We start from the raw sequence: 17944 nt of genomic DNA, 5'->3' as shown, positions 1-17944 counted from the left end.
CAACAGCATGCCACAGTTTGAGCCCACGTATGTGTGAGTTAGTGAGTGTGCCCTATGAAGTACTGGCACCCCATGGATGGAGACCTGACACCCATTACTAAGTGACCAGACTGTGACAGTGCAACTTAAAATGAACTGAACACGCTGCTCATGGTTAACACAGGTTACACGGAGCCCCTCCTTGGCATTGGCTAAGTGGGTCACACACTCCCCCCGCGTTTACGGGTTGTATGATTCTCAAAACTTATCAATGTGGTCTTTCGTCCCTCAGCCTGATTTCCTTCTAGAGGTTCTTTCTAGAGGTTTTGTGTCCATTGAGTCAAATCAACCACACTTGTATGGTCACCATTTTGATTCTCTGCCGCCATTAACTTTCTATTACAGATGCCAGGGATGCTTTTGTGCAGCAGTTCACAAGCCTGCAGGGGGCAGTAGTGAGCGTGCAGACTCGGCTGCAGATGATCCACCTGAAAGTGAACTGCAGCCTGGGAGGAAGTGGTAGGCTCTGCAGCTCTCTGGCGGTGGTCAGCAGAGCTCTGGGTGCCACGCAACAAGAGCTGGAGAAAGCAGTGGAGACTCTGGGTGGCATGGTACGGTACAATACTCACTTTCAATAGGGGACGGGCGTGGTGGCAAGGTCCAGTTGAAGACACTCCTGTGATGGTCGCCATTCTAACTAAACATCTGGATGTTTTGCTCACAGGTAATCAGTGGGGGTCTTCCCGATGAGTCTGAGCCATGGGCTGCATATGCAGATGAATCCCGCCTGTTAGCTGCCAGGTAGACCATCTTCATCTGGGCTTGTGTGTGAGTTTTCGTGCGTTTGCATTTGTATGCAGGTATGAGTGTGTGTGTTCTCACATATGTGCCTGTGTGTTGCGGTGTGAAGGGGTGCTTTGCTAAATGGGTGGGAGAGATGGCTACTTGAGTGTGGGTGGCATTTACTTGGCACAGAAACAATCCGCTCCAATGCAGGTCAAAGCCCATATAGAGCTGGCAGGGGGAGGTTTAGGGGGGGTCCAGAGTGCACGCCACTTGAGTTGCCAAAATGGTGCACCTTAGAGTCCATAGCATGGACAGGAGGTCGCTGCAGTTACATAAACGTTGCCCCTTGGGGCTCATAGCATGCATTCACTATGATTTGACTTTGAGAGCCCCTCCACTCAATGTACTGAGTGCCCGCTTCTTCAATTACATAAAAGGTGTCCCTCAGAGTCCAGAGTGTTTGCCTCTTGGGTGACGGTGCTCTAAATGGCCACTTACGTCACCTAATGGAAAGGCCAGCTCTGCTCAATTCCAATATGGTGCCCCCTGAAATGCCTCCTGCTCCTCTCTTGTTTAATTTTTCCTTTTATTTCTCTCATTGCAGCCACCGTCAAACTGCAGAATCCATTGAACTTGTAGCCAGAACGGCTCTTAGGACATCGAACGAGACCTTCATCCTGCTGGCAGAGACCCTGGAGGACAACTCGAGTGCGGAATGCTTCAGGGAGCTGAGCCAACGGTGAGCTTAACCGTGGTCTGCAGCTCGCTCGAATACTTTTAAAGGGAGAATTGGGTGGTCTCCTTGTGCCACCACAGCCACGTGAGAATCTCAGTGTTTTGCTGCAGCCTCAGAGACGCTGTGAACAAAATGGTAACTGGCGCCAGACAGAAGCGGAGAACAAAAAGAAAACCCTTCCCGGCGTGAAATCGATGGAGTCGCATTGCATGAATCAGTTCATTTTCTAATCGCTTATTCAGTTTAGGGAGTGAAGAGCCAATGCCCGTTGTATAGGAGCCATCTCTAGGTGGACTGGCCGGCCATTGCAGAGCATAATTTACAAACGCTAATTAAAACAAATCAACTGGAATGTTCAAGTAAATTACAGAAAAAAAAATGATCTAAATCTGCTAAGTAGTTCTCTCGTGAAAAGTGGACAGACAGACAGACATATGTTGGATTTTATATATATATATATATATATATATGTGATATAAACACAGACCAGACATCATAAAAAGGTTTGGGGAAGCCACCCGTATAATATCCCTGGCTGCAAAAGGTTTTTTGAAATTGAACAGAGATGTTCACAATACTGAGTCCAAAACAGAACTCCTTCCTTGGTGGTAAAATGGCCGCTTTAAAGGCCCATACAGGAAGTGATGTCATCGAGGGGGGTGGGGACCAGGAAGTGACATTGTCTAGACCGGAAATGACATCATCGAGGGGTGGGGCCCAGAAGTGGCGCCTTCTGAGGTACTGGAACCTGGTAGAATTTTTCGGGAAAGGTCTGCAGGGATCTGAGATAGACAGTTAGTGCACCCCGCTCTCTCCTCCCTGAGTCCTGGTCGGATGTGGTATTATCATGACTTAAGCCCTTCAGCTACCTCCTCCTCGCACGTGTGTGACAAAATATATTGTTGAAAAAAGACAAACAACTCAGCAAGGTTTGGGGTTTTCCAGCCCCGTATACTGTAGAGATTTATACAAGATAATTGCATCTAACAGAGACTGCCAGAATGGCGGAGAGGGGGAGCATTTATGGTGAGGGACCGAAAATAAACCGAGATGAATGCTGGGAAGGAACCGAGATGGATTCTGGGATTGATGACATCATCAGAGGTCGACAGAGGAAGGGCGGAAGTGGTGATGCGTGATCAGGTAGACGTGGCAGATTCATGGCGGTGGTGCGTCTTTCTTTCTGCTAAACTAAAGAGAGAGAGGTTAGTACCCCACCAATCCCTTCTGGTATGCGACTTCACGCTACAGTTTAGGTCCTTACGCGGCCCCCTAATCGCACGTGCGTGGCAATATATATGCCAAATACCACAGACTCACTCATCATGAAATCTCCCGAAACATGTGGACTTGGGACTTGAAATTTGCAATATGGTGCAGCGTCCCAGCCAGGTCGAAGCCTTTTTTTTGTCTGACTGTTAGGTCCGATTTAGGGTGGGCGGAGTTCAGCATGGAAGACTGACAGCGGGGTATTGATTGAGGGGGTAAGGGGGAGGAGGGGTTGGAGAGGGTGCTTAAAAAGGGGGTGGGTTTGGGGTTCCGAGGTCGGTGTTCTTTTTCTTGATTGTTCCAGTAAAATCTTTTTGGTGAGACTTTACTATGTCTGTCTGTTTTGTTTGTTTTTTTTACTTCTTCTCTTTTTGAGCCTGATGCGGAGGTCGCTACAATATGTTACCTCTTGGCACATAGGTGCTCGCTAAGAAACGGTTTTAAAAATTTTGTGGTCCATATTTTAGACCCGTTTGTAAGTCAGTCCGCTTTTCACGAGAGAACTACTTAATGGACTTAGATCGAGTGTTTTTCTATAATTTATTTTTTGCGACTTTCTCCTCACACTAAGTTTCAGAGTTCGCTTGCAAGAGCGATTTATTTGGGCGAATCCGAGAGAGATTTATCGGGCTGAGGGGAGTGGGACGGGGCTTCGGGATGTAACCTTAACTCAGCTTAGTTAGCGAACGAGAGAACTACTTAATGGATTTAGATGTTTATATATATATATATATATAATTTGCTTGAACATTCCAGTTGATTTTGTGACTTCTCTCATTACGCTAAGAATCATAGTTCACTTGCAGGAGCAATATATTCGCGCTTGACGCTAATCAAAGACAAAGGCTGTGAGCCGAGGGCAGGGGGTTGAGTGAAATCAGGAGTAGAGAGCTGAGCGGGGCCCTCCTCACTGTCCTGTTTCACTAATAAGCGAGTGAAGCCACAGGGAATGGCTGATATATAAATATATATATATATATATATATATATATATATATATATATATATATATATATATATATATACTCAGCAAAAAAAGAAACGTCCCTTTTCCAGGACTGTGTATTTCAATAATAATGTTTTAAAAATCCAAATAACTTTACAGATCTTCATTGTAAAGGGTTTAAACAATGTTTTCCATGCATGTTCAATTAACCCTAATCAATTAATTAACATGCACCTGTGGAATAGTCGTTAAGACCTTAACAGCTTACAGAAAGTAGGCATTTAAGGTCACAGTTCTAAAAACGCAGGACACTAAAGAGACTTGTCTACCGACTGTGAAAGATGCCCAGGGTCCCTGCTCATCTGCGTGAACGTGCATTAGGCCTGCTGCAGGAGGCATGAGGACTGCTGAATAAATTGCCATGTCCGCACTGTGAGACGCCTAAGACAGCGCTACAGGGAGACAGGAAGGACAGCTGATCATCCTCGCAGTGGAAGACCACGTGTAACAACACCTGCACAGGATCGGTACATCCGAATATCACACCTGCGTGACAGGTACAGGATGGCCACAACAACTGCCCGAGTCACACCAGGAACACACAATCCCTCCATCAGTGCTCAGACTGTCCGCAATAGGCTGAGAGAGGCTGGACTGAGGGCTTGTAGGCCTGTTGTAAGGCAGGTCCTTACCAGACATCACCAGCAACAACGCCGCCTATGGGCACAAACCCACCTTCGCTGGACCAGACAGGAGTGGCAAAAAGTGCTCTTCACTGATGAGTCCCGGTTTTGTCTCACCAGGGGTGATGGACGGATTCGTGTTTATCGTCGAAGGAATTGAGCACGTCTGGGACCTGCTGGATCGCAGGGTGAGGGCTAGGGCCATTCCCACAGAAATGTCCAGGAACTTGCAGGTGCCTTGGTGGAAGAGTGGGGTAACATCTCACAGCAAGAACTGACACATCTGGTCCAGTCCATGAGGAGGAGATGCACTGCAGTACTTCAAGCAGCTGGTGGCCACACCAGAGACTGACTGGTACTTTGGATTTTGAGCCTCCCTTCATTCAGGGACACATTGTGAAACATTTGTAGTTTATGTCTTATGGTGTTGACTCTTTTAGTGTTCATACAAATATTTACACATTAAGTTTACTGAAAGTAAAAACAGTTGAAAGTCAGAGGTCGTTTCTTTTTTTGCTGAGTATATATATATATATAGATAGAGAGAGAGAGAGATATTTGTGTTTCTTTGTATGCTTAATATTCCTTATTTCTAAGTATATGTATCCTAAGCTTCACACCTACTATTATCTAAAACACACTTTTATTTCAAGGTATATCAGAGTAATAAAACAGTTTTGTTTTTCTTCAGTCCAACACTTGGAAATGAAAACTTCAAATCTTTAAAAATGACCTAAATGGTGTCTCCCTGTGTGTATACAAGCTGACCCGGGAAATTAGATAGAGAGATAGATACTTTATTAATCCCAAGGGGAAATTCACATAATTAAGATGTCTTTATAAGTACGCTGTGGCCACAAGAGGGTGCTGTTTACAATCCATCGAAAAACAATTAGGGTGTGCGAGGTGCGCCAGACTTAGAGGTGTCTGGTGGCTCAGCAGTTGGCTGTTGTTGAGGCTTAAGGCTCCAGAGAACCATAAACATCTCCTGAGATGTTTTTTTTTTCCCAGAGGAGTTGCATTTATAGCGCTGGCTGAAACAGAGCCCAGTTTTTGTTTATTTGATTAGGCTGCTAACCCCTTGTTCTGAACTGAAAGACACTGAATAAACATCAGGGTAAGAGCCTTTGTTTTGTTTTATGCACTCTATTATTTTTATCTTTGCTTTCTCACAGTAAGAATTATTTGAACTATGGACTACATTCTATTTTGCTGTTTAGTGCAAACATTTACATCAACATTTTTTCTTCTTTTTGCTATTGTAGAATAAAAACCTACCTTTTATATTTTGTACATCTGCCTCTCATATTATCCCCTCAGTCCTGGTGAGTCCCAAACTCCTGGCAGGCCATCTGCTTCAGTAGACGGCTTGTGACCACCATAAACATGTGAAAAAAGGCAACTTTTTTTAAAAAAAATCAAAATCTTGCAGAGTCCTAATGGTGTCAGTCTGGGGTGATGTTCAGTCATGATTGTCTTTTCCAGACTTCTCACGATGCAAGCAGCTAAGAAGAACATCACAAACACCATTGGAGACCTTCAGTCTGCAGCCACAAGCGTCCATGAAGAAGTGCAGGAGAAGATCAGCAATGGACTTCATAATGTCACCAGCAGGGAAACTGAGGTAACAGCAGATGCTGAATTATCTTATGTCAACATATGACTGCATGTGACACTACGTGGAATTGTCCTGTGAAATTTCAGGATCCCGGTCGATGAAACACATAGACAGTGGACTTAATCCAAGGTTCCTTGCAAAACTGCAGGATCAGTTGCTTCCATTTACTTTTGTTGCTCAGATTGGCACATGGGCTGGTGAAGTGACTTGCTCAGGGTGGCACAGTGGTGTTAGTAGTGGGATTTGAACACATATCAGGGTCAGGGTTATCTTATCTCAGAGGTGACCTGGAGTGAGATGTTAAAGTGCTATGCAAACTCATAATGGTAGCAAGAGCGTGGAAGACAAATTCAAAGACAGTCCTCCATCTCTGAAGGCTTCAAGGAGCATGCAAGTTGAGTTTTGAAGGCTGTGATCTGTAGGGGCCACTCTTCATCCCAATCCTATAAACGTGAATTAAGTTCCAACAGCATTTATTCTTCACAAATTCCTTTACCAAGCTCTTTCTTCAGAATACCTAATGCAAGCTTCTGAAATCCAATGGCTCCTTCTGTTATCGCTATTATTCGTGAAGGTTGAGAGAACAAACAGGAAGAGCTGTTAGGATCAGGAGATGGGTCTCAGTCAAAATGAAAAATTCAGGCATGAGTTTTTGCACCCTAGCAAACAAATTGCCCAAACTATTCTGTAACATTTCAGCAATTTTTTACCACTTTGATCTTTCTGATCATAAAATAGGTCATTACGATCGCAATTGATGAGAAGAATTCATAACTCCTGTCTAATCTCGTCTGTCAACCTGTCCATCACCATTACAAATAAGAAAAGCCTCAGATACGATCCCTGATGTAATCCCACCTCCATCGCTCCTACCGCAGACATCGCCACGGTCACACTTCCCTCGTTCATATCCTGTACCGCTCTCACATACTTCTCTGCCACTCCCGACTTCCTCATACAATACCACATCTTCTCTCAGTCACCCTGTCATTTGCTTTCTCCAGGTCCACAAAGACGCAATGCAACTCCTTCTGGCCTTCTCTAAACTTCTCCATCAACACCCTCAGAGCAAACATCACATCTGTGGTGCTCTTTCTTGGCATAAAACCACACTGCTGCTCACTAATCATCACCTCACTTCTTAACTGACCTTCCACTACTCTTTCCCATAACTTCATGCTGTGGATCATCAATGTTATCCCCCTGTAGTTACTACAGTCCTGCACATCCTCATTATTCCTAAATATCGGCACCAGTACACTTCTTCTCCACTCCTCAGGCATCCTCTCACTTTCCAAGATTCCATTAAATAATCTGGTTAAAAATTTGACTGCCATCTTTCCCATACGCCTCCATGCTTCCACAGGTATGTCATCTGGAGCAACGGCTTTTCCATTCTTCATCTTCTTCATAGCTGTCCTTACTTCTTCCTTGCTAATCCGTTACACTTCCTGATTCACTATCTCCACATCATCCAGCCTTCTCTCTCTCTCATTCTCTTCATTTATCAGCCTCTCAAAGTACTTTTTCCATCTGCTCTACACACTCTCCTCACTTGTGAGTACGTTTCCATCTTTATCCTTTATCACCCTAACCTGCTGCATGTGTTTCCCAGATCTGCCCCTCTGCCTCACCCGCTGGTCCTTTTCTCCCTCCTTAGTGTCCAACCTCTCATACAACTCATCATACGCCTTTTCTTTAGCCTTCGCCACCTCTCTCTTCACCTTGTACCTTATCTCCTTGTACTCTTGTCTACTTTCTGCATCTCACTGACTATCCCACTTCTTCTTCACCATCCTCTTCCTCTGTATATTCTCCTGTATTTCCTCATTCCACCACCAGGTTTCCTTTTCCTCCTTCCTCTGTCCAGATGGCACCCTTCTTGCTGTCACCCTTACTACATCTGCTGTAGTTTCCCAGCTGTCTGGTAATTCTTCACTGCCACCCAGTGCCTGTCTCACCTCCTCCCTAAACTCAACCTTGCAGTCTTCCTTTTTCAACTTCCACCATTTAATCCATGGCTCTGCCCGCACTCTCTTCCGCTTCTTGATCTTAAACATCATCTTACAGACCACCATCCTATCCTGCTAAGCCACCTGCAGTGTTTAATCTCCATCAGATTGACTCTTCTGCATAGGATGTAATCTGCCTGTGTGCATCTTCCTCCACTCTTGTACGTCACCCTATGTTCCTCTCTCTTCTTAAAATACATATTCACCACAGCCATGTCCATCCTTTTGGCAAAATCCACTATCCTCTGACCTTCTTCATTCCTCTTCTTGATGTCGTACCTACCTACCCATCACCTCCTTCACCAACATGTCCATTGAAGTCCATTCCAATCAACCACTTTTTGTCCCTTGGGTACACTGGCCATCACTTCATTCAAACCAGACCAAACCAAACCAAACCAAACAATGAAAATTTTCAGTTCATCAAGTCTATCTACAAGTCAAAAAAATCACCTGAATACAAAAAGAAACACCACCAAAGTTTTTTTGTTCTTTTCTTTTTACTTTCTTGTATACGAAGTATGGGAATCGTCCAAAAATTCGATTTTGATGAATCTCAACATTTTAGACCTCCGAGGGTCCAAAAATAACATTTATGAAATTATGTCTGTGTGTGTGTGTGTGTAAACACGAAAACTTGAGTGCGCTTTCACTTTGGTCAAAAAAATTTTGCATACAAGTATTAGGTATAAAACGTAGATTTCTATCAACACAAGTGGTACTTCACCTGTTATTCATGCAGCTGCAGAGTCCGATTTATTCAACTTTACTTTTATAATAATTGTTCGATATACTGTATTATTAATTTGATTTGATTTGTTGTTGATGGTTCTTTACTGTACATAATATAAAAATATAATCCTTGTCTTGTGTTTTACTCCTCAAATATCCATCCCAATATCTGAGTATACGAGAAAGATAAGGGGAGACCACTCCTGATTTTTAAGAAGTCATCTTAATCATGGATACCTGTAGCTGCCTGTTGTATCTTGGCAGAGTATTATATTGCTCTACTTTCCCCTTTGCATTATTAAGATGTAGCCTCAGTCAGAATGTCTAATCCCACAGACTTACCACTGTTTATAAGGTATTTTTGTATATAACTTCTCCCCACCTTGCCTTCTATATCTACAGTTAGGTCCATAAATATTTGGACAGAGACAACTTTTTCTAATTTTGGTTCTGTACATCACCACACTGAATTTGAAATGAAACAACTCAGATGCAGTTGAAGTGCAGACGTTCAGCTTTAATTCAGTGGGTTGAACAAAATGATTGCATAAAATGTGAGGCAACTAAAGTATTTTTTAACACAATCCCTTTATTTCAGGGCTCAAAAGTAATTGGACAAATTAAATAACTGGAAATAAAATGTTCATTTCTAATACTTGGTTGAAAACCCTTTGCTGGCAATGCCAGCCTGAAGTCTTGAACTCATGGACATCACCAGATGCTGGGTTTCCTCCTTTTTAATGCTCTGCCAGGCCTTTACTTTCAGTTGCTGTTTGTTTGTGGGCCTTTCTGTCTGAAGTTTAGTCTTCAACAAGTGAACTGCACTCAGTTGGGTTAAGATCAGGTGACTGACTTGGCCATTCAAGAATTTTCCACTTCTTTGCTTTAATAAACTCCTGGGTTGCTTTGGCTGTATGTTTTGGGTCATTGTCCATCTGTATCATGAAACGCCGCCAATCAATTTGACGTCATTTAGCTGGATTTGAGCAGACAGTATGTCTCTGAACACCTCAGAATTCATTCGGCTGCTTCTGTCCTGTGTCACATCATCAATAAACACGAGTGTCCCAGTGCCACTGGCAGCCATGCACCAAGCCATCACATGCCTGACTCCAGTGTGTTTTACAGATGATGTGATATGCTTTGGATAATGAGCTGTTCCACGCCTTCTCCATACTTTTTTCTTGCCATCATTCTGGTAGAGGTTGATCTTGGTTTCATCTGTCCAAAGAATGTTTTTCCAGAACTGTGCTGGCTTTTTTAGATGTTCTTTAGCAAAGTCCAATCTAGCCTTTCTATTCTTGAGGCTTATGAGTGGCTGGCACCTTGCAGTGCACCCTCTGTATTTACTTTCATGCAGTCTTCTCTTTATGGTAGACTTGGATATCGATACGCCTACCAAGCCCTGGAGAGTGTTGTTCACTTGCTTGGCTGTTGTGAAGGGGTTTCTCTTCACCATGGAAATGATTCTGCGCTCATCCACCACTGTTGTCTTCTGTAGACGTCCAGGTCTTTTTGCGTTGCTGAGTTCACCAGTGCTTGCTTTCTTTCTCAGGATGTACCAAACTGTAGATTTTGCCACTCGTAATATTGTAGCAATTTCTCGGATGGGTATTTTCTGTTTTCGCAGCTTAAGGATGGCTTCTTTCACCTGCATGGAGAGCTCCTTTGACCGCATGTTGTCTGTTCACAGCAAAATCTTCCACATGCAAGCACCACACCTCAAATCAACTCCAGGCCTTTTATCTGCTTAATTGATAAGACATAATGACGGACTTGAACACACCTGCCCATGAAATAGCCTTTGAGTCGATTGTCCAATTACTTTTGAGCCCCTGAAATGAAGGGATTGTGTTCAAAAAATACTTTAGTTGCCTCACATTTTTATGTAATCGTTTTTTTCAACCCACTGAATTAAAGCTGAATGTCTGCACTTCAACTGCATCTGAGTTGTTTCATTTCAAATTCATTGTGGTAAAGTACAGAACCAAAATGAGAAAAAAAGTTGTCTCTGTCCAAATATTTATGGTCCTAACTGTATAACCTCAGGCAGTTCAGTGTAGTAAAAGACAAGCAGGAGTTAAGTTACACATAAAATAATGTATTATTGATAATATTCATAAATAATAACAAAATGCAAAGTACATTTGAATATTGACAACCATACAACCTGATTAAATTGTGATGTGTAGTTCAGGCAGCACACAGACTTGTTTGTTACTTAATGTCTCTAGTTAAGGCATCATTTGTGGTCAGCTTTCTTCAGAGCTGTGCTCTTCATTGTGTTGTCCTTTCCTTCATCAGATGTTAGTAAGAGAGACAGTGTGAGGTTGAGCAAGTAAATTTATAGATGCTCTGTCCAACCCCTAGAGCCAATAGGACGTCATGGTACTTAAAGCCAATTCCAAACAGCCATACTTCAGACCAATGGGGGAATAGAACATCTTAACACCTGCCACCCCCCAAGACCATATGTTAAGGAAAAGCTTGGCTTTCTTGCGAGGGTTGAAAGACTTTAGCAGAGAAACACTCGCCAAACTGGTTTAAGGCACATCCTCTCCCAACTCTGTCGTAAAATTCAAAGAGACCCATTCCTAAACTTGGTTGGGGTGGTAAACATGAATTCTTCTCAATAATGCAACGCTAAGTTACATTGCTTTGCCTAAATTACAAATAAAGACATACAAAATATTTATCAAGTTATATGCAAAATCTTACATCACAACACCGCCAAAGTATAAGGCGAGATCAAGCACAGGTAAAACGCGTGCGGAAAGAAATCTCTCAGTCCAAAAGTTTATTTTAAAAATATTTAGTGAAAGTTAAAAGTAAATAATCCACACAAGAATAAAGAAAAAGTACTTACACACGCAGAATAAAAGGCAAAAAAAGGAAAAATATATCTTCTGTAAATTTAGCTTTTCCTGAGAAACTTTAGTTATTTCTGTACTTAAAAATTCTTTACTTCTTCTTCTTCTTCTTCTTCTTAACTTAAAGATTCTTAACGTCTTCTTCTGTATACTTTAAATGTACGGCTATGCACTTAAATTAGTGCTGTTTCTTGAGTTACTGCACACACTCAAAGGCCCGTAGGCCCGGTTTAAAACCTTATGCCCTCTACACCTTACACATGGCAAGGCTGGTCACTAACTGAGTATAATATTTAGTCAGAGCTATTAGAAATGTCAAGAATATACCAATGCAATTCTACTTAGGGGGTTTTAGGAACCTCCCCTAGATTATGAATTGTCATCTTAGTAAAATATTTATGAGTCTTATCTAACTAGGAAATGGCTCTTACAATACCCATGGTATTAAAAGTGTCACACTGATGCCGTTAGAAAAAGTGACATCTGAAACAACAACCATTAGTGACATCCTAACAATGGGGCTCAAAACATGGCAGTGCCCGTTACAAAAACAAAATGGTGACACGTTAGGCAGTGATGGTCGTGTATTTTGCTATTAGACTAAGCAATGCATTTTTTCTTTGCAATTCTCGCTAAGACTAAATCAGAAAGTTAAGGCCATTTGAAAATTACGTGTTGATGACAACAGATAGCAGCTGACACAATACAACATGTTTGCAGTGGCTTATGCGTAGTGTGAATACACACAGTGTAGCGCTCTGCCGTTAGTCCAGTTAAAGCCAAGGTCAAGTGAACATGGATGCTCCGCCGCGGGACTGTCGACTAACGAACCGAAGTGAGATTTCTTTGGGCAGAGGGAGTGAAACCATCTGAGATTCACCCAAGGATGTTGGCCTGTGCAGTTCAGTCCATTGTTTGGGTTCCCATCATGTGTGCAAACTTTATGGTCTTTACAGTCCTTGTGTAACATGAAAATTCACTGAAGGATGTTGGCTCAGTACGGAAGTGAAAACAGTGGTACTCAGCAAAAAGTTTACAAATGGGTAGAAAGGGTTTCAAGCAGAAAGAACCAACATAACTGACGAAGCTCGATCTGGTTGACCATCAACATGGCACACACGAGCCCACATCGACATGGCAAACGCCTTCATCAGAGAAGACCGATGAACTACGTTGTCCACTGTTGCATATCAACAATGGATTTGCATGTGTCATAGTGCATGATGATTTAGGGTACCGTAAAGTTTGTGCAAGATGGTGTAACCACCAGGAGGCATCACTGAGCCCCAAACCTCAGGCACAATAATCCCCAACTGAGATAAGATCAAAGATATTTATTCACCAAAGACACCTTTTAACAATCACATGTGCAAAGATTAATAAATGAATCACAATGCAAAACAAATTCTTCCTCCTTCTGTCCTCTGCCTCCCGACTCTGACTCCCCGATGTGAGGTGGTGGGCTCCTTTTCAAGCTGGACCCAGGAATGCATCTGATGCCACAGTGTGTCCACTTGGAAGCACTTCTGGGTCATGTGGAAAGTAAGGAGGTCTCCCCCCCGACAGCGCCCTTTACTGGCACTTAGGGACCCTGACAGGGTTGTACTTCCGGACTCCCAACTCCCAAGCACTCCTGTGGGTGTTCCAACTGGGCTGCCACAAGAGGATCACTACCACCTGCTCTATAGTGAACGGTCCTGCTTCCAATGTCCGGCTTCTGCTGGTCCTGCCATCATATTATTCTGACGGGGCACAAAGTTGTTTCTTAAACCAGCTGGCCAACTCATCTATCCTTCCACTCTGGCCTCCCATCTGGGTAAAACAAAACTCTCCTCCTTCCTAGCCAGGATGCATTTTCTACTTCCCAGACATCCATAATGGGTACCCAAAACTTACCAAGCTGCACGACTCAAAATCTGTTGGTGAATTTCAGCAGATTTCACTCCCTCTGCCCAAAGAAATCTCACTATGGCACTTTGTTCAATAATCCGTCAGTGGAGCACCCATGTTTGTTTGACCTTGGCTTCAACTGGACTAACGGCATAGCACCATGCTGTGCTTATTCAAACTACCCATAAGCCATTGCAAACGTGTTGTGCCAGCTTCTACAACAGCACATTGTTCCACAATGGTGTGATTATTTTTTATTATATAAACCTAACAGTTTATTTGACTTTTGAGTAGCTTTTGAGCATTTCCTACACAAGAACAAGATGAGAACCCAAACCAGCCTGGAGTGAACACACAAGCAAGACACGGGCATCGAGGGGTTGGGGTTCAAACCCAGGACTCTGGAGCTGTGAGGCGGCAGTTGCCCAATAATAGTACAATACAATTTATTTCTGTGTAGCCCAAAATCATACAAGGAGTGCCGTAATGGGCTTTAACAGACCCTGCCTCTTGACGGCCCCCCCCAGCCTTGACTTGCTAAGAAGACAAGAAAAAACTCCCCAAAAAAAACCCTTGTAGTGATAAAAAAAGGAAGAAACCTTGGTAAAGGCAGTTCAAAGAGAGACCCCTTTCCAGGTAGGATGAGCGTGCAGTGGGTGTCAAAAAAAAAAAAATTGGGTGAATACAACACAATACACAGAACAGAACACAAGTCATCCTCAATACAATGCGATGGTACAACAGAAATATTACAAGTCCAGAGCAAAATACAAGAGTAGATGACATCATACAAGAGGATTCCGATTTGTTTAGAGTCCTGGAGACCTCGGCCATCTTGCCACCTCCTCCTATTGGCCATTTCACAGCTGAGTCAGCGCTGGGACAGCTGATCTGTTGAAAGGACCCCTCTACCAGATGATTCCTTTGATCCTCCATCAGAGATGAATTTACCTTAGGCAGGCAGAACAACTTGTCAGGTGGGCCGTGGACACCAAGTGCTACGTTTGAGTACTGAGAAGAGACACAGAACAGGTGAGGGTCAGTAACAAATTAGAACTCTCATGTTTTCGTGCTAAGGACTAACAACAGAGATGCAGTCTGTACAGTTAATCAGCAGCTCTAGTCAGGGTGTGCTAAACTGAAGTCATGAGTCTTCAGCCGGGATTTGAAAGCTGAGACTGAAAGGGCATCTCTTATAGTAGCAGGCAGACCAGTCCACAGTTTAGGGGTCCTGTAACTAAAAGCTCGACCTCCCACTCTTATTTTATTAATCTTTGGAATCACAAGCAGACCGGCATCTTGAGATCTTAATGTGTTTGTAAGTCATGATAAGTTCAGATAAGTATGCCGGGCCTCGTCCATTTAAGGCTTTATATGTTAAAAGGAGGATTTTGAAATCTGCCCTAAACCTTACCAGGAGTCAGTGTAAGGATTTAAGAAGTGGAGTTATGTGTTCGTATTCTCTTGTTTTTGTGATAATTCTTGCAGCAGCATTTTGTATTAATCTGTCAGCTGTATAAAAAACTATTTGAACACCCAGTGAACACAGCATTGCAGTAGTCAATCCTACTAGAAATAAATGCAGGAATTAATTTCTCACAATCCCGCTTATTTAGATAACGCCTTCATTTCCCAACATTTTTTAAGATTGGATGTTTTTAGTAAAACATAAAATTCTCAAACCTGCTTGATTGAGTCTGAATGCTTCCCAGCATCAAAGGGCGCAAGCTAGGAAACCACGCAGGATGGCACACCAATCCATTAATTAACTTCAAGTGCCAGGGGCTTCTTTTTAGCAGGAGCTGAAATCCCAGTAGTGTTACAGTGAAGACATACGTGAGAGCCAAACAGAAGCTCCTCAGATCTCCTGTATTTTATTTTTTTTTGTCTTTTATGCAATATAAAAACACGTCATTCTTTTCATGAGCATGGAATTCCTGCGTGGTTTGGCCCCTTTGAGGATTTTCATTTTTCTGTATTCTGTTTCTCTTTATCTCTCAGGAATTACCATGTCCTGATCACTTGAGAAACGAGACGCTCGAGCTGGAGGAGCTCCTTCAATCCAAAGATGAGCTCATCAATCAAGCACTGCTGGATATCAAGCCACACGCAGACCTGCTCTCCACAGAGAGGCACCGTCACGCACAGGTAGGCGGGTATACTGGGGGTCATCACTGGAAAGACTTTCTATAATGTGGAGGGAACGTGACATCACACTCTGCCCTTTTACCTCACCTTTTGCTGGTCTTATGATTTTTTCCGTTGTCACGATTGGTTATTTTACGTTGTTACCTTGTCATGATTTCTCGGAATTTTGCTTGTTTTTACTTTTTGAGGTCAGTTAAGTTATTTCTGACATTTTTATTAATGTGTCTGATTTGTTTAGCAGCAAAGCAAGAAGTCACAAATAATGTGACGTCACGGGTGCAAAGGTCGATCCCTAAGGGTTATTTCCTTGTCCAAGTTTGTGGATTCTTCAAGAATACAACAAAAGTTTGTTTGTGTACTTCACGTTTTTCAAGGCCTTTAATTAACAATCTTCTGGTTGTGAATTTTGCTTTGCTCATGACTTTCGTTTATCTCCTGGTCATTTCTTTTTGCCCACTGTGTACCACTAGAGGGCACTGCAGCACCCCAAACCTCAGACACAACTGCATGATTTCAATAAAGAGATTTATTGCCAGAGATGCCTTAATGTATTCCACAGCTCCAACAATTTGACTCTTCCCTTCTCCGCTCCACTCCATCCACTCCACCCAGGTGAGCTCCGTCCCACTGCTCTCCCGACTCCTTCCTTTATCCCGTAACCGGAAGTCCTTTCTGGTGCTATCACATTGTATCCCGGAAGCCCTTCTGGGTTTGGTAGATCCTCCCTGTTATTAAAGAGTCTCCCTCTGGCAGTACCCGAGGACCCTAACAGGTCAGCCCACCAAAACTACAACTCCACATGCATCTGAATGAGATGAACGCCAGAGGGGTGTCACCACCCAATGGCCCTGGGACTCACTCTCCCCCAGTCCATCCATTATAATGGCCTATCCGAACAGGAATGGTACAACTAACCAACCTGGTGAGGATGCCCGTCTACCCACATCCTTCCATTAAAACGGCCAGTAAGAAACCATCCCTCACAGATGGGATGCCAGCCAAGCCATGTTGCCCATTACACCACGTAGGATAACACAACAACCGTTGCTGTTTAAATCGCAGGTTTAGTGAAACCACAATATAAGGTGCTGCACAGAGAGAAACTTCTCCTGGCACTCGTTTGTCTCAGCAGCAGAGACGGGAGCAATGGAGATGAAAAGTATGAACATAAATCAAAAGTAAAGCCAATTTGAAAATGATGGGGTGAGCACAGTGGATTAAAGGTGATGCAATGCAACACGTTCGCAGTGGCTTATGGGTAGTCTGAACACGCACCGCACAGTGCCCTGCTGTTAGTCTACCTGAAGCCACCATTGTGGAACCTGGCACCGTAGTGAGATTCCTTTAGGCAGAGCAAACCTTTTTAATCTCTTGTATTTGTGCACAATGGAGATAACAACATTTCTGACAGAACAGACATCCATGGAAACCAACGCTAAACGACAGCAATTAGCAGCAAAACATCCATGAAAAAATCCTGCATTACTCACATTGCATAATCCGCATGCCAACTCCTTCAACCGTAAGCACACAACGTTCCAAACACATCTATTTTTTTATTTTTTACTAAATTATTGTGTAATGGATGGCATGCATGGGTTGGCATCCCAGTAGGGAGACCTGCACAATGGAGGGAATGGAGGGGATAATGCAATGGCTTGTGAATACTTTCTCCCCGACACACTAGATGACAGTGTCCCTAGGCTTTGGGACTCATTCGGATACCCACAGAGCATGCTGGGAATTGGAGTCCCAGGTCTGTTTGTTGGGTTCCGTGGGTGCTGCCAGGGGGTTCTGCAGGAATTGAAAATTGAGACACAGAAGTGCTTGCAGTGGAGCAGGTCTTAGCACTGGGAGTACTCTTCGATAAATGGAGTCACTCTGGGGGACAGAGGGGGGTCAAGGCTCTCCTTGGTGGAGCTGAGGAAGGACAGAACAGAGAAGAGCATCAGGTTGCCTGTGGTGAAGGTTATTTTTCTTGTAATAAATTATTTTTGTGAACCCGGGACTTGTGACTGTGAGGTTGTGTCTTGGGTTTGGGGTGCTGATACACCCCCTATAGGTCACATGGTGAATCACAAGCAGAGTTGGAGATCCCCAGGGGTGGACCTACCATCAATTCCAGGTGCACAACCAGGCTCATGAGATGGCAAGGGACCTTCTCACCCAACCTAAACCCCTAAATGCTCAATGAAATGAAGGAGACTATGTGTGCCAAATTTGACCAATGGGAAACAACTCAATGATACAATCGAATCTTCACATGCAGAAATGA

The 17944-nt window shown here is 43.4% G+C and overlaps 1 protein-coding gene across 1 annotated transcript in view; it reads left to right on the top strand.

Annotated features, from left to right (window-relative positions):
- Positions 1-17944, top strand: part of lamc3 (laminin, gamma 3) — a 220913-nt gene that overhangs the window by 181001 nt on the left and 21968 nt on the right. The window contains exons 19-23 of the mRNA XM_039764395.1: positions 385-590; positions 704-780; positions 1370-1504; positions 5885-6023; positions 15523-15669. Of these exons, the coding sequence (XP_039620329.1) occupies positions 385-590; positions 704-780; positions 1370-1504; positions 5885-6023; positions 15523-15669 (704 nt within the window). The remainder of the gene's footprint in view (positions 1-384; positions 591-703; positions 781-1369; positions 1505-5884; positions 6024-15522; positions 15670-17944) is intronic.

The sequence above is a fragment of the Polypterus senegalus genome, chromosome 9 (assembly GCF_016835505.1).
Source record: "Polypterus senegalus isolate Bchr_013 chromosome 9, ASM1683550v1, whole genome shotgun sequence".
In the NCBI taxonomy this organism is placed as follows: Eukaryota; Metazoa; Chordata; class Cladistia; order Polypteriformes; family Polypteridae; genus Polypterus; species Polypterus senegalus.
The sequence above is the reverse complement of the archived record's forward strand: the minus strand, read 5'-3'. Positions and strand labels throughout refer to the sequence as shown.